At 40.5% G+C, this 23,533-nt stretch overlaps 1 protein-coding gene across 1 annotated transcript; it reads right to left on the bottom strand.

Moving 5' to 3' along the window:
* Positions 1-474: 474 nt before the first annotated feature.
* Positions 475-13,835, bottom strand: LOC135426913 (uncharacterized). Its single transcript, XM_064680246.1, has 7 exons — positions 13,411-13,835; positions 6,026-7,218; positions 5,841-5,939; positions 4,526-4,648; positions 3,524-4,456; positions 2,437-2,496; positions 475-2,371 (listed from the first exon to the last, which is right to left on the bottom strand). Exons 1-7 carry the CDS (start codon positions 13,540-13,542, stop codon positions 1,276-1,278), a joined length of 3,636 nt encoding a protein of 1,211 aa, XP_064536316.1. The 5' UTR covers positions 13,543-13,835; the 3' UTR covers positions 475-1,275.
* Between the last annotated feature and the right edge of the window lie 9,698 nt (positions 13,836-23,533).

Raw genomic sequence — 23,533 nt, 5'->3', positions numbered from 1 at the left:
TTTATATATAGATATACATATATAGGTTGTATATATATATATATATACATATACATATATATAAATATAAATATGAATTATATCTATATATACGTATAAATATATATATATATCATGTAATACATCGTGTACATATATATAGTATAGAATACATTTGATGTAGTTTTATGCAGCGCGCGATTTGCACATTTAAATACTATATAAAAAATACAAATTGTTGTTGTTTCTTTTACTGCTGTGCATGGGTGTGTGTGTGTGTGTGTGTGTGTGTGTGTGTGTGTGTGGGTATTTTAGTGTATGTATATATATGTATGTGTATGCATATGCGTGTAATACTTATATAGTTAGGGAACGTGCGTTGGGCGGGACCGGGAGGCATTGTCTTCGTCGTCATCGTCTGCATTATCATTACTGTAACTGTTACAGTTACTGTTACTGTTACTGTTACTGTTACTGTTACAGTTACTGTTACTGTAGCTGTTACTGTTGTTACTGTGACTGACTGTTACTGTGGCTGTTGCTTTAACTCTTGCTGTTACTGTTACTGTTGCTGTTACTGTTGCTGTTACTGTTACTGTCACAGCTGCTGTTACTGTTACCGTAGTTAAAGTAATCGTTTAGTCATTGTCTTTGTTATCGTTGTTGCTTTAGTCCATTGTGACGTCATCGTTATCGATATTCCTATCGATATTGCAAGCAATATTATAAACGTGATACCAAAAGTTAAAATTGGTCATTGCCAACATAGTTGTCAATCTCTGACGATATATCGGTGCCGATAACACTATCGTAACAGATATTGTTATCGCTATGGACATCGCTCTTCGGTTATTCTGATCGGTATCGTTAACGATATTGTTATTTTTGTTGCAATTGTCAATAAATCGCTTTCGATATCATTTATCATGTTCATGTCATCGTTATCGCCATTATCGATAGCAAAATTGTCATATTTGTTGTTATCGTGTTGCCCATCAAGTTTCAGTTAACATTTAAAATGTCACTGTTGGCATAAGCGTCCAGGTCATCGTCATCGTCATCTTCATCGTCATCGTTATCGTTATCGTTATCGTTATTGCTATCGTTAGACTTATTGTTACCAATACCGATATCAAAGCTATCAAAATAGTTATTATCGTGTTGTCCATTAATTTTAGTTTTAATTGCTGCCATTGTTTTCGTCCTTGTCCTTGTCCTGGTCCTGGTCCTGGTCATTGTTATCGCTATCGTTATCGTCAACGTCACATTTATAGTTATCGGCATCGTTATCGGCGTCTAGCGCGTAAAGGCACTGAGAAAATGTGGACCGCCCATGTCGAACTGCTGCTGCTCGTAGACATCGTCGACCATGGAGCCGACGCCCACATTGACGCCATTCGGCAGACCAAAGCCGGCGCCATTCGCCGCCAATGTGGCCGCCGCGGCGGCGGCGGCAACCGTGGCCGCCTTGAACTGACTGATGGCCAGCATGGGCGGCTTGTCGCCGGGCTTCCAGCGCCGATGGATGCCCATCGACTTGAGCTTCTGGCAGACAGACGACGGCGATATATTGATGCCCTTCTCGGCCAGGCGGGCGGACACCTTCCAGTACTGTATGTTGCTGTCCTCCTTGATCAGCTCGAGTATTTCCCGTGTGATCTCCTTGTCGCGCATCTCGCGCTCGGCGGCCTTCAAGCGGCGACGCGGATGCAACATCTTGCCGCCATTCAAAGGCGGCGTCTGCTGCTGCTGCTGCTGCTGCTGATAATGTGATGTGTCCGCTGGTGTGTGACGCAGTTGCTGCTGCTGCTGCTGTTGCTGCTGCTGTTGCAGCAGCAATTCCTGCTGGCGCTGCTGTTGCTGTTGTTTTTGCTGCTGCTGCTGTTGTTTGAGCAGCTCCATTTGCTGCTGCTGCAACTCTTGCAGCTGCTGCTGACGCTGCAGCTCCTGTTGATGCCGCTGCTGCTGCTCCTGCTGCTGCTGCTGCTGCTGTTGCTGCTGTTGTTGTTGCTGTTGTTGCTGTTGTTGCTGCTGCTGCTCCTTGGCAGCTAGAGCGGCCGCCTCGTCACGCCCCTCGGCGCGCTTGTTACGATAGGAGAGCGGCACGCCCTTCAATATGGCATCACGCACCTTCCAGGCCGTCATCTGGGAGACGTTCAGGGCGCGCGCTATCTCCATGGTGGACGCGTTCTGTGCCACCAACAGCTTGGCCATGGCATATTTCTCATCATCAATAAAGACGTTCGGCTTGCGCGGCTTTTTGCCAGACTGATGGATCTGCGCCAGCGGCTGCTGCTGCTGCTGCTGCTGCTGCGGAGGCGGCGGCGGTGGCTGCGGCTGTTGATGATGATGCGGGTTGGACGCGGTAACATTGCTGCCAGAGCTGCCATTGCTTAAAGAGAGACAACAGCATTAGAGAGAGAGAGAGAAAGAGAGAGGGAAATGGCAAGCACAAACCTCTCATTGCTGTTCATCGGCGGCAGCGAGCGCAGGGACAAGTTGACAGGCAAAGCATGACTGAAAAATGGCAAAAAAATTCATTGAATTAAGTGCATATCTCTTGGAGAGAGAGAGAGAGAGAGAGAGAGAGAGAGAGAGAGAGAGAGAGAGAGAGAGAGAGAGAGAGAAAGAAAGCGAGAAAGATGTAGATAGTCACGAAAAGTCGCAGAACTCAATACAAGTTTTTCAAGATGACTTCGGTGTTTGGAGTCCGATCTTTAAGATCTCAATACGGCATAGAAAAAGTGTGTACACACTTAATCTCAAACTTGAAGAGTGAGATAATCTCATTTTTGGAGCATTGAGCGGAATTATCCGAATGAAAGAAATGCGCTTCATTCGTGTGAAGCACATGAGAGGCCACATTTTAGGTTTGGATATACCAGACTCTTATCATCTTCAAATCGATATTTATCGTTATTGTGACGGAGTTATCGACATGAAACGAACAAAAGATACTTCGTGAGAACCCAAATTTCAGCTTTGCCGTATCTGGTTCTTCTAATTTTTCAAGCCATGCTTAATGAAAAATGTTTAAAATCGATATTTATCGATATTGTGACGGAGTTATCGAAATGGAAAGAATTGAGAATACTCCGTGAGAACCCATATATCAGGTTTGGGTACACCTATTATTATTTTAAAAGCTATGATATATAAAAAGTCTCCAAATCGATATTTATCGATATTGTGACGGAGTTATCGAAATGTTGAGAATAATGGATACTCGGTGAGAACCCATATATCAGGTTTGCCGTATCTGTTTCTTATAAGTTGCAACCTATGCTTAATAAATAATGCCTCCAAATCGATATTTATCGATATTGTGAAGAAGTTATCGACAAGAAAACAGGATCAACTCATGCTGCGTATCAAGCAAAGATGTTTAGTCTCGACTTAGCTCTTTAAGGATTCGGATGAGCTTCCTTTTGCCTGTCTGCGAACCTTTCCAGGCAGGTCGGAAAAAAGCTGTCATCTCCCAAGAGAGAACATGAAGTATTCAACCAGCTTACATCAGCTGATCAGCTGAACGATCTCCACTTACTTGGCCGCAGCAACGGCGGGCGGATAACGCGTCAACATGGGCAGCGTTCCATTGTGGGCGACCTTCTGCTGCTGCTGCTGCTGTTGTTGCTGCTGTTGCTGGAGCTGCAGCTGCTGGGCATTGACAATGTGCGGAAAGCGATGCGTTTCCGCCAGGAGTCGCTGATAGGCTTCGACATCGGCGCGTGCCGGCAACATGGGAGTCGGCGATAGGGAAATGGCGCGCTTTGAGTGCAGCTCGTGCTCCATGTCCTCGCCCTCGGCCAGGGGGCTGTGCTCCTCCATCTGGGCGCGCATATCGTAGCCGTTGTGCAGCAGGCCGCAGACATCATCGTCGCCGGCATAGCCGGCCGTCTCCTCGGCGCCAATATCGCCAATGCCATCGTTCTCGCCCTCGCCCTCGACAACGCCATCGCCATCTCGCTCGCCATGGCCATCTCGCTCGCCATGGCCATGGCCATGGCCATGTCCGTCGTCGGGCTCGAGCTCGTCGACAATGGTGAGCGCCGCGTGCTGCTCGTCGTCGCTGTCCATTTGCTCCTCCTTGATGAGGCCCAGGCCCAGATGGCCATATGGCAACGTGAGCTGCTGGCGTTCGTGCTGCTCCAGCTGCTGCTGGTGCTGCTGCTCCAGCTGCTGCTGCTGCTCCAACTGCTGCTGTTGCTGCTGCAGTTGCTGTTGCAGCTGGAGCTGCTGCTGCTGCTGCTGCTGGTGCTGCTGCTCCTCGAGAGCCTGATCCACGACACGCTCGTGCAGGCTGACACCGTTCACGAGACTCTTGCGCAGACGCCAGGCGAACGTGCGCGAGATGTTCAGCTCGTTGGCAATCACCGTGGTGGTCGCCTCGCGCAGTATCAGCTGCTTGGCCAGGGCGATCTTCTTGGCGTCCAGCTTGATGCGAGTGCGTCCCTTGCGCTTGTTCGTCAGGCCCAGCCTAAAATAAAAACAAATCGCGAATCATTTAAGTTCCTCTTCGGGAGACACACAAGATATTGCCACCTACTTGCGATTGTTCAGATGCAGTGCAGCATTGTCCGGCGGCGGCGGCGGCGGCTTGCGCGGCACCACACGCTTCGGAAAGTTGTTGAACTGCACAATATTCTGCTTGAAGAGCTGCTGCAAGGGCCTGCAAAGGGTTGTGGGTAAGGAGAAAGATATAGTATATGATATATGATATATGTTATAGTAGACCGATTTGATGCGCGGGAAGATTCTGTTCAAGCTGCCCTGCCGATTCTTCCCATAGAGCTATCCATCTATATACATATATACGAATTTGCTCTGACTGACTGGGTTTGAGCGAGAGATCGAAGGTTAGGGTACACGCGAGAGATCGCTGGTTCAAACTCAATAGCAATTGTCACTATTTGTTATATGATCATAATGATCAACGCACAACCCAAAGCGTATCAGCTAAAGCTTCCGTTTGAGTCTAAAGTTAGGGTACAAGCGAAAGATCGCTGGTTCAAACTCAGCATCAATTGTCACTTTTCGTATTTGTCTAACTGACTAACTTAAAGATAATCAACACATAGCCCAGGGCCTAACATACAGGAAACTGAAACTTATAATGAAGCTTCCTTATAGGTCGAAGGGTAGAGTAGAAGCGAGAGAACGCTGGTTCAAACTCAGCAACATATTTCATTTTTGTATTTATTTGTTGAACTGATTAACTGAAAGGTGATTGACGCACCAAAGAAAGCTCACTTTTTAGTAATGCTTCCTTTTGGCTCGATGGGTAGAGTAGAAGCGAGAGAACGCTGGTTCAAACTCAGCAACATTTTTCAATTTTGACATTTGTTTAACTGACTAACTGAAAGGCCCAAAACCTAACATCTAAGAAGCTGAAATTTGTACCTAAGCTTTCTTTTGACTTAAATGTGTAGGAACAAGCAAGAAATCGCTGGTTCGAAGTCACCAAAATTGATCATTTTGTTATATTTAACAAAAGTATAGAATAAGAGTAAACGTTAAATTATTTGTTTTGTGCGTTTGGTCAGCTAAAAGACTATCATAGATATTACCTGAAAGGACTCAATGGAGAAGTCAAGTTGGCAGAGTGCACGGCAAAGAGTAAGGGATTCGAGCTCCAGAGAAGTCGAAAAGGGAAATATTTTTAAGAATTTAAGCCAGAAACAATGCTTTGTTGTTAATTAATTAATATGAACGAGTAACGAGAACAGCAAAGCTCAAGGAGAGCTCAAGGAGAGCCCATCTGAAATCAAGCTGCCTCAAAGAGTGTTCGTCAGTGGCAGCTCATCATTGTCCCATCCCGTCCCGTCTTGTCCCGTTCCGCTGCCATCGCGATGGATACTTACATTTTGGCCGCCTTGGATGGGCAGCCGGTGCGCTTGTGCCATCCCAGATGATGGCCGGTGGGGAAGAGGACATGGCAATCGGAGCACTGCATGGGCCGGCTGTGAATGAGGTAATAAGAGAAAGGATTAGCCAAATGCTGGCGGGGATTATGCATACATATATGTGCTTGTTGGCAGTGACTCACGTCTGGTTGCGTCGCTTCTTGACGCAACGACCACGTCGGATGTGCTTCTCGAGGAAACGCTTGTAGAAGTAGGTCTTGCGGCAATTGGTGCACTCGTAGACGGGTCCGGGTGCGCCATGCACACTCTGCATGTGCGCCTTGAGTATCTGCTTCATCTCGAAGATCAGGTAACAGTGCGGACACTGGAAGCCACCAACGCATGCGCCGCCAATGCCAACGCCAACGCCGACGCCGACGCCGGCTGATCCATGGACAGCGCCGGCGGCAGCTCCATTGGCCAGGCCAGGCGCATCCGTATCGCTGTTGGGCATCATGGGCGGATCCGGATCCGGATCCGAGGGTGTTATCAGCTCAATTTCTGGTATCAATGGCAACGACATATCCTCGTCCTCGTCGTCATCATCATCGTCGTCATGAACATCGCCGCCGGCAACCATCACATGCCCGTTGCCATTGGGAAACTTGTTCATGCGCTGCTGCATATACTCCTGCATCAGGCGGATCGAGTTGAAGGGCATATGCTCCGGCATTTCGCCATCCTCCTGCTGCAACTGTTCCTGCTGCAACTGTTCCTGCTGCAACTGTTGCTGCTGCAACTGTTGCTGCTGCAATTGTTGCTGCTGCAATTGTTGCTGCTGCTCGTCAGCGTCAGCTTGCTGCAGTTCGTCGTCCTCCCGCTTCGGCTCCTGCTCCTCCCGGCGCTGCTCTACGACCTGCTGATGGCCATTGCTCTTGGCCTGTCCATTCTGTGGCCGTGCCTCGACCGCATCGCTCTCATGGCCATCGGCATCCGGATTGCCCGCGCCATTCGCATTGTCCTCCTCCTCCTCCTCCACCTCCTCCTCCTCGTCGTCGTCGTCGTCGTCGTCGTCGGAGCTGCTGCTGCTGCTGCTACTGCTGCCGCCGCCGCCGCTGCTGCTGGCGCTTGCACTGCCGCTGGCGCTGCTGTTGCTGCCGCTCTTCGCCGGCAGCCCGGCAGCTGTTAGGCATTCGGCAGCTGGTGCCGGCTCCGGCTGGTCGAGCACCGTCTCGGCCTTTAGCTCGGCGGTGTGGCCCTCGATCTTCTTGATCAGCAGCTGCTGGCGATAAAAGTTGTCCGCATCCTCGCACTTCTTCTTGAACAGGCACGCCGAAATGGCCGTCTTGGCACAGTTCACACACACCTGTTGCGGCAATGTGTCGTTCTTGGCGATCTGTACAGGTAAATTGAAAACGTATTTAACGACAATTCATTCAATTAAAATACGGCTACAGAGCCCCCCTCTCCACTGGGAATAACAGTAGAACTTTCCCTTCGAAAACTTGAGATACATTTCTAATAGAATAAAAGTCGTTTCAACCGGTTATAGCCAAGTTTCGAACCAACTATGACAATTTCTTACAATTAGTAATGAATATATCCTAATCTTAAAACTTTTATATTTAATTTTTAACTTGGAATCAGGTTAAGAGATCATCTAGAACTTTCCCTGCGGAAGCTTGAGATACATATCTAATAGAATAAAAGTCTTTTCAACCGGTTATAGCCAAGTTTCGAACCAACTATGACAATTTCTCCTCGCTCCTAATATGTTTCCTTAATGAATATATCCTAATCTTAAAACTTTTATATTTAATTTTTAACTTGGAATCAGGTTAAGAGATCATCTAGAACTTTCCCTGCGGAAGCTTGAGATACATTTCTAATAGAATAAAAGTCTTTTCAACCGGTTATAGCCAAGTTTCGAACCAGCGATTACAATTTCTTACAATTAGTAATGAATATATCCTAATCTTAAAACTTTTATATTTAATTTTTAACTTGGAATCAGGTTAAGAGATCATCTAGAACTTTCCCTGCGGAAGCTTGAGATACATATCTAATAGAATAAAAGTCTTTTCAACCGGTTATAGCCAAGTTTCGAACCAACTATGACAATTTCTCCTCGCTCCTAATATGTTTCCTTAACGAATATATCCTAATCTTAAAACTTTTATATTTAATTTTTAACTTGGAATCAGGTTTGGAGATCATCTAGAACTTTCCCTGCGGAAACTTGAGATACATATCTAATATAATAAAAGTCTTTTCAACCGGTTATAGCCAAGTTTCGAACCAGCGATTACAATTTCTTACAATTAGTAATGAATATATCCTAATCTTAAAACTTTTATATTTAATTTTTAACTTGGAATCAGGTTAAGAGATCATCTAGAACTTTCCCTGCGGAAGCTTGAGATACATTTCTAATAGAATAAAAGTCTTTTCAACCGGTTATAGCCAAGTTTCGAACCAGCGATTACAATTTCTTACAATTAGTAATGAATATATCCTAATCTTAAAACTTTTATATTTAATTTTTAACTTGGAATCAGGTTAAGAGATCATCTAGAACTTTCCCTGCGGAAGCTTGAGATACATATCTAATAGAATAAAAGTCGTTTCAACCGGTTATAGCCAAGTTTCGAACCAACTATGACAATTTCTCCTCGCTCCTAATATGTTTCCTTAACGAATATATCCTAATCTTAAAACTTTTATATTTAATTTTTAACTTGGAATCAGGTTTGGAGATCATCTAGAACTTTCCCTGCGGAAATTTGAGATACATATCTAATAGAATAAAAGTCGTTTCAACCGGTTATAGTCAAGTTTCGAACCAACTATGACAATTTCTTACAATTAGTAATGAATATATCCTAATCTTAAAACTTTTATGTTTAATTTTTAACTTGGAATCAGGTTTGGAGATCATCTAGAACTTTCCCTGCGGAAACTTCAGATACATATGTATCTAATAGAATAAAAAGTTCTTCTCAACCTGTTTTTAGCCAAGTTTCGAACCAAATAATTTAATTACTTCGCTCCCAATATGTTCCCCTCATAAATATATCCTAATCCTATGAATTTTATATTCAATTTTTAACTTAAAATCAGGCCTGTAATTCCAATCAGAACTGGCTCACATTTTGAGCCAACTTCCTGCGTTTACGCACATTCTTGAAACCAGGCTTCGGTTCAAAACTTTGGTTTGTTTTTTATGTTTTTTGAGCGTTTTAATTATTCATTTAACAATTATTTCCTTATCTTTCCTAAATATTTTCATGCGGGCCAAGTTTGAACTGTGCCCAACATTGACAAATGTTTGGATATTCGCCCTGGTTGAGTTCAAATTTACTTAACTTTGGGTCCAGAGGTCTCTCTCATATTTTGTCTACCCTAAACCAAACCATTTTTGAATATAAATATGACTCAGCAGTTTTTTTTTTTTAATAGTTTTGGATTAAGGTTCAGTTACCAGTTACGAACTGGTTCTTTTATGAACCGGAGCGTATAATGCTGAAGAACCTTTAAACAGAACATGTAAAAACTCTGAAGCCCATATGAAAAACCTGGTTTTCTTTCGTTTCTAGTGAAAAGTAATGTTTATTTTACAAGGTTTTTTTTGCCGATTTGATTTTCGGGTCGACGAACCAAATCTCAGCTATACAAAGGAATAGACAAGAAAAAATAGAAGGCACAGAAAACGGCTCAACAGGTTTTTTTTTTATTTCTATTGTGTATTTTAATTTGGTTTTGAGATTTGTATTAAATGAACAAAATAGTAATAATACACGAAGAATAGATTGCTAAAGATGTATATGTACATACAGACAGACAGATGTATGTATGTGTGTATGTATGTGTGTATGGGTATAGATATGTAGTTATAATCATGTTCATTATACAGAAACCTTGATATGGAAAAACTGTTTTATTTACACAAGAATTAGCAGAGCTACAAAAATAAATACACAGACATCAAGAGTACCCAAGTGTACACACATACACATGCATATGTATATGTATATGTGTATGTGTATGTGTATGTGTATTTAAAGTTTAATAAACGCGATCTGCTGCGATCTCGTGTTTCCTCAACGAGTTGCCCCATAAACACGAAAAAAATATAAAAAAAAAAGCCATAATAAAAATGATTAGAAACGAAGAAGAAGAAGAAGAAAAGCATAATGAAAGAAAAATTAATCCAAAGCAACTGAATTATGTGAAAAGATGTAAAAAAAAACCTAAAAACTAAAAACTAAGCCGTTCAAATTGAACAGAAACAGCAGAAAACCAGAAAAACATTTCACATTCAGGAAAAAATCAAAAACAAATATGAAAAAAAATAAATAAATTATAATACATATATGAAAAAATACATGAATGGAATGGAATAAATTCAAAGCAGCGCTCGCAGCCGCAAACCAAGTTGATGACGAAGAGACGAGGCGAGGTGCGAAGAGTTGGGCAAGAGTTGCCGTCGTCGCTGTTCGCAGCAGTGTTGCCCATTCAAAAAAAAACAAGCTGAACCAAGCTTGCGAAAATGAGCTAAATAGCTAAATAGCTAAATTAGCTATCCAAGTACAAATTGGCAATAAAGAGATTTGTCATTGAGCTGCCAAAAAAAAATAGCTAAAGCGCTTAAAAACGTCAACTGTTGTCGACTGCATGGCCAAATGTAGCTAGAAAATGGCTGACTTGGCAACACTAATCGCCACCTGCGTCCCGCCCCATTGCGGCGGGCGGCAGATAGGGGGCCAACGAACGTCTAAGCCGACTACGCTACGACTAAGTGAATGAGTGCCGCCGCATGCCGAGAGCGAGCGCAAGAGCGGCGCGAAAGAGACAGCGATAGACAAACAGAGAGCCCAGTTTGTGTGAAGAGAGCGCAGATGCGAGAAGAAGAAGCAGCAGCAGCAGCAGCGGCAGCGGCAGCGGCAGCACAAAATTGTAAAAGAAAAATTTATGGAATTAAACCAAACATGAATTATACATTCACATGCATTCATATATATAGTCGTGTGTGTGTGTGTGAGACGTCAAACAAAAGAAGAAGAAAAATATAGATATGTATGTATGTATGTATGTATGTATATGTGTAAGCAGCAGACAAGTATAAGCAGCAATTCAAACGGTAAATTGTTTTACAAAAGCAGCAAACGAAAGAAAACTAAATACAAGCGACAAGAAACAGAAGAAATTCCAATTTGAAATAAAAATAAAAAACAAAAAAACGCAAAATATGTATATGTATATGTATATGATATACCGGCTAAAAAAAAAACGGTATAATACTAAAAAACTTAACGAGCTGAACTCAACTAAAACAAACAAAAAGGAATTACGAAAAAAAACAAACACACAAAAGCAAACGAAACGTTTTTTTCTTCATTTCATTTCATGTCAGTTACTGTGAAAAAGATAAAAATGTTGTGAATTGCGGCTATTCTATGAAATATGTTAATATATCTGTGCCGAGAGTATATACGGTACACATACATATGTGTGCGTATGTATGTGTATATAGAGACTAAATACGATTGTATACATATCACGTTATAGAGAAACGCCTTCGAGTATGTATGCAAGTATGTATACATATGTATGTATATGTACATATGTATGTATGTATGTACACACGTTTACAGCAGATCTAAGAAAGAGCACCAGAATTGGGGGAGTTGGAAATTCCAGGCTCAGCTTATTTTCAAGTCGTGAACTGAACTGGTTCAAGCACGATCTATTCTATTTGGTTCATTTAATCGATTCAACTGGTTCATTTAATTTAGCTCAGCTTATGAATAAACAATATTATTATTATTTATTGTTAATATGAATTTAAATATATTTTTATGCAATAATATTTTTAAATAGCTCAACAATCGATAACTGATGCCAGTTGGAATGCTATGCAGATGGAAACGCCTTAAAATAGAATCCCAAACGCTTTGTTTTCTTTAAGTTTCTTTGATTTTCGCAGCAAACAAAAACCTTGAATAGATTCGACAGTTTCTGAACAGCATTGTTTAAATCTGGTTGCCAAAGTTTAATTTCATAAACTCTTTAATCATGCGTATACGACCAAAGATTGTCAAATGTTTAACAATGAGATATCATGATGGCATATTTTAAAAATAGTTATGGTTAAACAATCAGATATTTGAATGTCTTGAAAAGCCAATTAAGTTCTCAAATTGCCAGTTGCTTTCAAATAAAGCAAATGAAATGCGTCTGAAGAATTTTTTAAGCTAGTTTTAGAGAGCATTCTTCTATGAAAAACAGTTAATGAAGTCAGTAATTAAAATAAACTGTATTCAATGATATCGTAAAGTTTCAATCTTATAGGTTAAAAGACTGTCACAAGTTACTTTTATCTAGTACACAAACATATCTTCTCAATTTTCGAAAAGTCTAATCAGCGTTGATGCGGTTCTAATTGGAACATATACCCAAGTATCTCTAATACCACTTAATGATGTTCGAAAAACAAGTAGAGTATATAAAGTGATATTATTTGATTTCTTCAACATTCTTTTATACTCCACTAGATTAGCAGACATCTTAAAGGAACTCCCCATCTAATTAGAATCTAAAATTGTATCTTTTAGAAACCCTTCAAGAATACTGGATAGCCAATCATGCAAAGTTTATTCTTATTTACTTATTTATAATATTAATTATTTGACAAAACGAGTGTCAAAATATTAAATGCTAAAAGTCTAATTAGAATAAACATATTTCTAATAAGTAGCATCACCGACACGATGCAGTTATTCTTCCCTTCCTTCCCTTTATCTGCATTAACTTATAAGGGTTTTCCAAAGGAAACTTGAACCGAATCCGAGAACTAAACCAAAAGTCCTATTTTTTGACATTTAAATATGTATGTGTTTCAGCGATTTGGGAAATTTCACCCGCAACAGTGGTAAATTGGCGGAAAAGGGTTGTATGAAAGACTCTTGTTTACTTTTCGATCGGTTTCAAACTCATTTTCAAAGATCTATGAGATATACTATATATTCTGGTTCAGCATTAATAGCCTAGACTAGGCTTGTCTATCGGCTTAAACGCTTCGATCTCGAGAACTATATCTATATCTATATTCTTGTTGGCCTTACACATAACTAGTTAGTTATGTTTATGCAATATCGTTTGCCATTCTCTAAATATTTATTTAAAGTCAACGTCAAATACGTGGTATCTTCTAGTCGGGCACTCTTTGTGTATCTGTTTGAATTGTGACACAAGTAAAATTACAATGAAAATTCCAATTATTTTAGTTGAAATTTAACCGCAAGGTTCTAATCTTCGCCTAGGTTCATGTCTGTGTTAAATTAGGTTCATGAACTGAACTTAAAGACGCGGGTTTAATTCACAGCCTGATCTAATGAACCGGTCACAAATTTATTTGTTGACTTAAAGTACAACATTTGATATTAAAATTGCATATACTTAAACTTACTTAAACAAATTCTAGTTGGCAATCTATGCGTCTGATTGGAGCGCTTTAAAGTCTTCTATTCAAATTCCATTCACCCCAAGTTGTTTTTTTTCTTCTTGTTTCTTGTTTCTTGTTGCTTACCTTAACATCCGCCAATGTGGTGATCTTTTGCCAAAGCGAATCCTCGCCGAATATGGATATCATTTGCATAGAGTTTGTGTGCGATGTGATGCAAATGCGACATAATTGCGGATTGCATATCTCGTCGTCCATGTTGAAGTTGCAGGAGATCAGGATATGCGATAGGAATTGTAATAGAAGATGTAGCCCTGGTCGTGATACGTAAAGGTATGTGTGTAATTGGAATTGAAGCTGGAATCGGTATTGGAATTGGAGCTGGAGCTGCAGCTGGAATTGGAGTTAGAGGAGGAGGCGTGTGAGCAGCCAGCCGGCCAGCCAGCCAGCTGCATGCCAGATCTTCTCCTCTCTAGCGTCGCACTACCGTTATTTATCCGCGTTCCCGTTGCGGCGGCATTGGACTTCAAAGCGGACACCCGAAATAAAAAAAAAAAAATAAAAAACAATAACAAAAACAAACAAAATCAACAAGTGGCAACGCAGTTCGCCGTGCAGCGTGTGGCCAAATGTTTGTATTTTATTTTGACTTTTTTTTCTATTCTTTTTGTGTTTGTGTTTGGGTTTGGGCTTTTTTTTTTTTTTTTAGGCGTCACGGGAAAAGACGGAAAACGTTGACGCGGTTGAAGTGGCGGCGATTTGGGTACTGAAATGGAATATAGAGAACGAGAAACTATTTATTAATAATGAGAGAGTCGGAGAAATATAAAAATACATACAAACGAAAAAACAAACGTAGACGAAAACTAAATAAATAAAAATAAGAAACAAGAGAGGGAAAAAATTGAAATTCAAGAAAATAAAAACACGCACACAATAAACACACACACACACACACACACACACACACTAACGACAGGCAAACAAGCTACCCCTCCCCAAGCCCCCCCCCCCCCTCTACCAACGCTTTGTCACCTTCAAGCAACCCAATCTATATATGAGACTCGAGCATTTTTATTATTGTGTAGATTCCAAAAACAACAACAACAACAACAACAACGGTAATACAATTCTTACTGTCGTTGCCACACACACACACACACACACACACACACACGAACTTGATACAAACGAAAATAAAATTACACAAAAGAAAACAAGTCAAAACTAAAAAAAAAAAAAAAAAAAACAAAAAACTTAAAACACACACACACACACACAGACAGTGGGAAGCGAACAAATAAATAATAGCAAAAATCGTAACGAAACGAAATAATAAAATAAACTCTATGAGCCGGATGACTGCTACTAAAGGCAGGCAAGGGGCTCGATGGAGATGGGTAGGGGTAGGGGGGAGAAGGGGGGTGTGCAAGCCGAGGTGAGGTGAGGTTAACCGCCACAGAAACTACAACGATAAATTCATGTTCTCTCACGCGCGCTCTCTAGTTTTATCGCTCGCTCTCTCTCTCTCGCTTAAATATTTGTATATATACGTGTGTGTGTGTGTGTGTGTGTGTGTGTGTGTGTGTGTGCACGCTTAAAAGGGTAAGCAAGGACGGCCGAAGGGAGCACAAGTTAGTGTTATGCGAGTGGGGAAGGAGGCAAAGGGCCAAGCGTTGGGTATTGCACATAAAACTACGCAAAATGCCAAGGGCTTTGCATTTTGAAGTAAAGGCAAACATCTGCATATTAACTTAGAGTACAACTTTTTATCCAACTGAGGAGTGAGCCGAGCAGAACAGGAATCAGTTGATGTTGAACACACCCCCACATATACACACACCCACACACATGCACATGCCATTTATGCAACAAGAAAATAAGTCTCAACAGCAAAGATAACAACAGATAAAATCCTAAGCTGCACTTCATGCGCTTATTATAAAGAAATATATACATACATATGTATGTATGTATGTATATGCAAGTGCACCTATATATAGAAACATCCTATGTTAACAGCATCGCATCGCAACGCAGCGCGACTGCTTTTTCTTGCAAATTGGTATTAGTTTTCAATAAGCTACAAATTAAGAGCATCTCAACGCGACTGCTTTTTCTTGCAAATTGGTATTTGTTTTCAATGGGCAACAAATTAAACTTGCACCAATTTGAGAGTTGGCTTTAAGGCACTAAAAAATGACAGAATAATAAATACTTACATATGCATATACGCAACACTTGCAACACCTAATCAAATGCACACAATGATCAACACTGAAATGCCAATGCGTTTTCAATAGTGCGAGGAATGTGAAATTCCTGAACCAGTTCCAGATTCAGCTCAAATAACGACAACGCTTCTTGTACTATTCAAATGATGGAAATCAAGCGCAACAGCAACAACAACAAAATGGCAAAGTCAAATTTGGATGGGATCGCGATGAGAAGAAGGAAATCATAAGATCTAGAAAAACTGCAGTCAGTCGCGCAAATAGAAACAAGAAATAAGAACTACGCAAACGCTTACAGCGTCTCTCTATCTATCTCTCTCTCTTACACACACACACACACACACACACACCCATAGTAAGAGACACCAGCAACGACCTGGAAACTGGAACTGAAAACCCAACCAATTTGCAATACATATTTGTACGACCGAGTACTTGTACGTACAATTCCCGTCTCCATGTCGCTTTTTTTTTCTTGTCTGAATATAACTACAGCAATATACACGTTAGTATACTTACAAACATAACTATGTACATGTATGGAATATCTGTATAATTTATAAAGACACACACACACACACACACACACAATCGCATTCATAACTATGTGCATATGTGTATGTTTTTATGCCCTGCCCGCATATGGTACGTTCAATCGGTAACCCCCTCATCCAACCCCCCCTAACCATTTTTCTTTATTTTTGCCCCTTCTTCCAGCCATTAGCATTCATTGTGTTGTGTGTGTCCATGTCCAAGTCGAGTCTGCAGCTCACTTGGAGTCTTTTGTTTAGAGTTTAAAATAAAATTAAATAAAATTGAAACCATAGTAAAGAAAAACAGCAACGGCAACAGTAATGAATACAACGTTAACGTCAACTCCGGCGCCGACGCCGACGTCGACGTCAACGTCGCCGTTAATGTTAACGTCGCTCGCGGTTTACATATGAGGAAATATTACAGTTTATAACAAACGTATAAAATGCATGAGCATGGATAATGGAGTAAGAGTACGAACAGCGGCAGCAGCTACTGCCGGCAACTCAAACTAAGAGCAAAAACAAAAAAAAAAAAAAAAACAAACACAGGCATACAACCAAAGAGAGCCGAACTTCAGGCTTCCAACTAAATAGTAAAGGCAGAAAAGTCAAGAAACTCAACATTTGTCTCTTATTGCCGTTGTTGTTGTTGTTGTTGTTGTTGTTGTTGTTGTTGTTGTTGTTGTTGTTGTTGTTGCTATTTTCTGTTGCTGCTGTTCCTGTTGGCCCGTTGTCGCTGTTGCTGTTGCTTTAGTTATTTCAGCGTGCTAAAGTCGTAGTCCAAGTCGCAGCCAAAGTGCTCAACGGACAACTATTAAAGACAAAACAACAACAACAACAAAAACAACAAAAAGACGACGAAAACAAATACACGCTACTTACACTTACTAGCCATACATAACTACAATACACATGCATCTCTCTCTCTCCCTCACACACACACACTAACTGTATGTGTATGCACCGCACGTACATTTAATACTTAACTCTTGTGTCGTCGTCGTTGGTCTGTGTGCTTTAACTTTGTTTTTTTTTTTATTTAGCTATTGTACAGTTCCACAGAAAATTTATACAACGCACGGACGGTGAGTGGCTGCTAAGACTCAAAGGATGGTGCGCAAGGGGGGGAGGAGTATGGTGGTACGTACAATTTAATATTTGTATGAGCATATTTGCGGACAGCAAGCGAACAGAACACGAACACACACACACACACACACATGCATAGATAGAGAGCGAGCGAGCGAGAGAGAAAAACAGCGCTGAAGACTTGAAGAACACACATCGCAAAGAACGAAGACGAAGTTGGCGCACTGATAGATTTACACACAAATACGAGCGCGCGCGCGCGCGTGTAAGCTACTGCGTGTGTGTGTGTGTGTGTGTGTGTGTGTGCGTGTGTGTGCGCGCACTAGATAAATTCTAAACGCTGTCGTTGACTTAGAAAGTATCTATTGAAAGATACAGCGCGTTTCTTCATCTTCTTCTGCTTCTTCTTCTACCCAGTAGTAACCATAAAATGCGCAAAAATTGAGTGCAATAAAGTTGCGCAAATGTAAGAAGAATGCGAAAAGCAGAAACGAGTCACATGTACATGCATACACACATACATACATACATGCACACACATGTACATTACATTACATTGCATACGGTTCGCTTTCAATTAAAACTTTGCATAAATTAGAATTATGCAGAAATTTATTTCATAGAAAGAAGTTTTATATAGTTGGTTTTTTTTTTGTTTTTAAGCTCTTTAGAAGAGTATTAAGCATAGAAAAAAAGAGAATATGGTCTCACAGAAGTCAATAAATTGAAAATATAGTATAAGAGCTGGCGTTTACCGGCGTTGCCCGGTCTCAGTTTCTTTCTCTCAAATTTTGAAACTTCCCTTCGGTTACCTTGCGAAAATAATGAAATGAACAAAAGCGAAAGGAATTTTAGCCCCAAATTCCCAGTAAATTGATTTTCAAAACATTTTGCTCTCATTTTATTTGTTTATTCTCTTATATTTTTTTTTTTCAAGTTTTCAATGGTTTTCTTTAAGTTATTTTCGTATAATTCGGATTCTGAGCTGGTTCATTTTTCTATTCAAATATTCATGACAGAAACTAGCAACAAAATTGAGTCAATTTCTAGAATACCAAAACTCACAGTTTCAACTTTAATGATTAAAGATATACAACTTATTAAGATAATATTATCTTTTAGTAAACGAATTTCCCAGTTCCAATTTGAAAGATAAACGATTTGTGAAATGCTTACGATAATGCCAGATAATTGTCTTCGGGAGTGGGCGTGGCTCTCTTAAGATGATAGAGCATTTCGATCTCGAGCCATGCGTGGTAATTACGAGCTCACGACAATGAGCACAACGTGAATAATAATTTACATGTACTTGCTATAACAATGGGTCCGGAAGAAGTGCTGTGAGCTGTGTTGTACATACATACATATATTTATTATACGATAGCTAGATGAAGATACGAAGATACGAAGATACGAAGTCAGGCAAGATATGTGTGTGTATGCACAGAGATAAAGAGCGAGAGAGGCGAGAGACGAGAGGCGAGATAGAGCTGACTGGGGAAGTGGAAATTCAACACCTACAAAAACTACACTTGTTTGTGTGCATGTGTGCATGTATGTGTGCATCTGCACAGAGAGCATACTGAGATAGATGCACATATATCGGAAAGACAAGCTCCAACTGAAGATTGACAATCGCAACATGCGTTATACTATATAGGTGTGGCCCCCGTCAGTAACGCCCAATAACCAGAATTGTGGCAAAATAAAAGACTTTGACAAACAGTTCTGTCAGTGGACTGTCGACGATGAAATACCCTTCAGCAATTGATACTCTTTTTTTCTCCTGTGCTCCTTAAGAGGTTATATGATATGGTTGCTAGATGTTGACCAAACTTAGCTCTAGTCGAAGACGTAGAAACGTAAGGCTCATCATAAAACTAATTTGTACCTTTCTCCTCCTCGATCCTTCCTATAGAGGCTATAAGATATAGTAGTTCGATGTTGACCAAATGAAGCTCAGGTCTAAGACGTATCGTAGAGCTCATCATTGTTTATTAAATCCAATTTTAATTTGAGAGTATAGAGAAAAAAAACATGAATATAAATTCAATTGTGGACGTCAGGTTCTTCTTCTTGAAATGGATGCCAAAAAATATAAATAAAAGAAGGCCTACATCAAAGAGCTGCCTCTCTCCATGCGTAACGTGTTTGGTAACAAAATTACAATACCCTTTGATAGGGTATACATATGATTATGAAGACAGGCATCTCCAGCGAAAAGACATGAAAAACTTATGCATATGATAAAAAGATACGCAAGCAAATATATGTACATTTAAATACACACAGATATGAACACACACACACACACACAAACATATACACATACATGCATACATACATATGTCGAATGATATTCAATCTCGGGTTGGTCTTGTACCAAATTGTGTAAACATTTTCCGCGTAAACAAATAACCAAAAAAAAAAAAAAGGAAACAAAAAAAAACAGTTACGTTTTGTGTTTCGCAAAAAAAAAAAAGAAACTGATAAAATAAAATGAAATAAATAAGATATTGAGAATTTCACAGAAATCGAAAATGGATATAAGACAAATGCAAATTAAGCCAGGGGATTAGACAAATGAAGGGAGAGAGAGAGTGGGAGAGAGGGAGAGAGGGAGGGAGAGGGAGCTGCACTTAGCTGTAGTTATGTATGTGTGCATATATGTATGTATATGTTTGTATGTATGCACATGCATACATATGCATGTTATTAAAATCATGTACTTATGTCAGGGACAAGAATGCGCTGCTAAGGCAAAGCTAAAAATAACAACTGCCGATAATGACGTTTATGATAAATCCGATTATAATAATGATTATGAAGATGACGATGATGATGTTAGTAACGACAGCAACCCACGTAAGATGCAAGGCGCACTAAGTTGAAGTAGAAGAAGAAGCATCACAAGCACAAGCATTAAAGTTGAACAGGAGAGACAAAAACTTTATGTGAGTTTACGTGAGTTTGCCCAACTGACAAATACCCTGCACAATGTAGTACAAAGCTACTCCGAGTATACATAAACTATATGGATAAATGGAGGGATAAGCTTATAGAACCTAACCCCAAATACCCGTTATAAGCCAGAGTTAAAACAATATCCATGCTAACATTTTAAAGATTTTCCCCTATACAAAAACCAATATACCCCATTTACCGCCTGTTAAAAACTGGGTATAAATAGTCAAACAGCAACTGAATATGCGTGTGGGCGGTGGGCGTGCTTAAATGAAGGTAGAGAATAAAGGAGAAGCAGGAGCGCGCATGTATACCAAGGCGTCAGAGCAAGACAGACCAAAAAGTTAAGAAAGAAAATAAAGAAGGAAAAAAAGAAAATTCAAAACTAGACAAAAACTTGGCAATGGCAACGGCAACGGCAACGGCAGTAAAGATAAGCACACACAGCGACAACTCAGAACTGGGAACTGAAAACTGGGAACAGAATGGAGCGCATAGGAAGAAGAAAAAGCAGCAGCAGCCGAATAGACAAGTTTATGCAAGGCTGGCGGGGCATAGGCGGACGGGCGGGAGCAGGCAGGCAGCGCCATAAATGATGCCAAACCAGCAAGTCCTCTCACCTATGCTTGTATATGTACTATGCAGGTATTTATGGCTGTGCGTGTGTGTGTGTGTGTGTGTGTGTGTGTGTGCTTGCCTTTGTGTAACTCTCCACCCAGTTCTCAGCCTCATCAACATCATCAGCATCATCATTATGATCAGCTGCAACATCATTAATGCAACGCAAGGCAAAGCTAAACCGCAAGCAAAAGAAGTTGGGCCAAACTGCAAAGTCGCATTTGGAATGCCCTTACCTACACACAAGCAACGGCAACAACGGCAACAACAACAAGAACAAGAACAAGGAGCATGCATTCAAGCCGCACAGCAAATGTGGAAAACATAGAAAGTCAATAACATAGAAAACATTTTCTGCACTAAGTTTATTTTTTTCTGCATTTCGTTCTTAGTTGAAACGAGCGAACGAGCGAGCGAGCGAGCGGGCGACTGAGTTAGTTGCTGCTGCCGTTTGGGGTTTTGGATGGGAGCATACGCAGAGCGCAACTAAAAGAGAGGCGGACTTGGGAAAAGAGCGCAGAGCGCAGCGTATACACGTGAAATAAATGCAATTACCGCATTCAATGCGCGTTTGTGTGTGAGTGAGTGAATGAGCGTGATACGTGTGAGTGTGTGTGTGTGTGTGTAAGCGTCGTTGCGCGTGTATGTGTGCAAGTTTTATAATTTTTCTATAGTTTTTTTATTACAAGCCTTTGGTATACTCTGAGCTATGAGTGTGTACAATCACTTTGACATGCACGTTGATAAGCTTTAGAAGGAAGTTCCCGTAGACCTTATCTCTTTTTTTTTTTTTCGTTTTTAATTTATTTATTTTTTAACAATGTATGCACGCTCATGCAAAAACTACTCTCGAGCAAAGTGGAAATAATTATTTATGCACTTAAATAAATGTATATATTTAATATTTATATACATATTTTATTGCAGCCTAAACCAGTTGTTCTTGATATTAAATTAAATGTTTGATATTCTATAGATTCTGATTGAATCAATTATAACTAAATATTGAACTTATATAAGAATCTGTCAGTGTATTTAAGCTTCGATGAGCCGCATTGAAAGGCTCATTCTTCTTCCTCTTCTTCTACTTGTTATTTTATGCGTTCACAAAACTTGAGAAGCAAAAACAAAAACGAACGACATTTTCTGTATACGCGTCGCCGTCGACGTCAACGTCGCCGTTTGTTTGAACGCCGTCCGCCCGCTTGCCCGACCACCCGCCCCGCTCCATCTACCGTTTTTGCAGCTCTGCTGCAGCGCTGCACTTACTGTTGTTGTTTTATACGTTTTCTTGCACAAATTATTTTTTTTTTCTTTCTTCATATGCATTTTGATGTGCGTGTGCGAGTCGACGATGTTTTGTCTATGTGTGTGCGTGTATGGGCGAGTGTGTGTGTGTGTGTGTGTGTGTGTTCGCCTCGGATCAAATTTGTTGAATTGTTTATTTAGTACGCTGTCGTTGTTGTTGCGTGTATACATATATATTTTTTCAGTTATTGTTATTATCGTTAGTTGCAGTTGCATTCGCTCTCAACGTTTGCTTCGCTCGCTCATTCGTGTACATTCCGTCATTTGCTGTCTCTTTCATTTTTGGTATTTGTAAATTACATAAATTGTCTTGGACTATAAATTACGGGAAGATTATTATGGATTGCTGCTTGCATGTGTGAGTGAGTGTGTGTGTGTGTGTGAATGTATGCATGTAGGTAGCTGTTGTTGGCTTGGTTCGGTTTTGGTTTCGCTTTGCTTGCATCGATGAAACGAACGCAATAACCACAACAACAACAACAGCAACAATGTGTTTTTTATGCTTTTATAGAGATCTGCATTTAATGATACTCTGCCACTCGCACATAGTTACACATGTACATATACATATGTGTGTGTATGTGCGTGTGTGTGTGTGTGTGTGACTCAGAGCTATCGCGAGGATGGAAATGGATATGGTTATGTTAAATAGCAAGTTTTGCATGTGTCGTAAAATGCCAAGCGATGTTTTTTCTGCTGCTGCTGCTGCTGCTGGCAGCCAGACAAAGGCAGGGCAAAGGATCATTAAAAAATGTTGTAATGTGCACAGCGCAAAATGCCTTTGAGTATGCGCCTTTTAAAGCGCTCAGCTCTTATCGGTCCAACTAGATTTGCAATTGGGATGACAGTGTATGCGAAAGTGCCCAAATCTAATTGGATCTATGCACACAAGCACACACACACACACATGCACCTACACAGGCAGATTCCAACTGCTTGCATTAGTTGACAGCAGCGCCTGATTAATCGATTATATTAATCGATGCATGTGCCTGGCTTAAATGTCAAATTGCCTGTGTGAGTGTGTGTGTGTGTGTAAGTTAACGTTAGATTCGAAGACGTGACAAAATGGCGCAATGTAAGAAAGTTATTAGCTAGAAGAAGCATGAAAATGCGAGGTCATTGAGCTGAAACAAGATATGAAAAAGTGGAATAAATAAAAACAAACTGTTATATATGCACAACTGTTATATATGCAAGCAATTATCTAGAGTATATTTAATGTTCAACCCCAATTGAAAATTTGTAACAATTATAAAATTTCACTTCAATTTCAATTCATGCATGTGCTTGTAGATTAATCTATGCATAATATCTATGTATCAAGTCACTGTATGTGTGTGTGTGTGTGTGTGCGCGCAAAGAACAATAAGCAAATACATACATGGACAACAAAAAATTCTCTTGGCATTTTCTTGAGCATTATCAACGTAATCTACGCCGCTTGCCAACACACGCACGCACACACACACACACACACACACACACACGCACTGATTT

The sequence above is a fragment of the Drosophila montana genome, unplaced genomic scaffold, assembly GCF_035044405.1.
Source record: "Drosophila montana isolate Dmon_TW-CO22-7 unplaced genomic scaffold, ASM3504440v1 contig_2106_1, whole genome shotgun sequence".
NCBI classification, from domain to species: Eukaryota; Metazoa; Arthropoda; class Insecta; order Diptera; family Drosophilidae; genus Drosophila; species Drosophila montana.
This window is presented reverse-complemented; position numbering and strand designations above follow the sequence as displayed.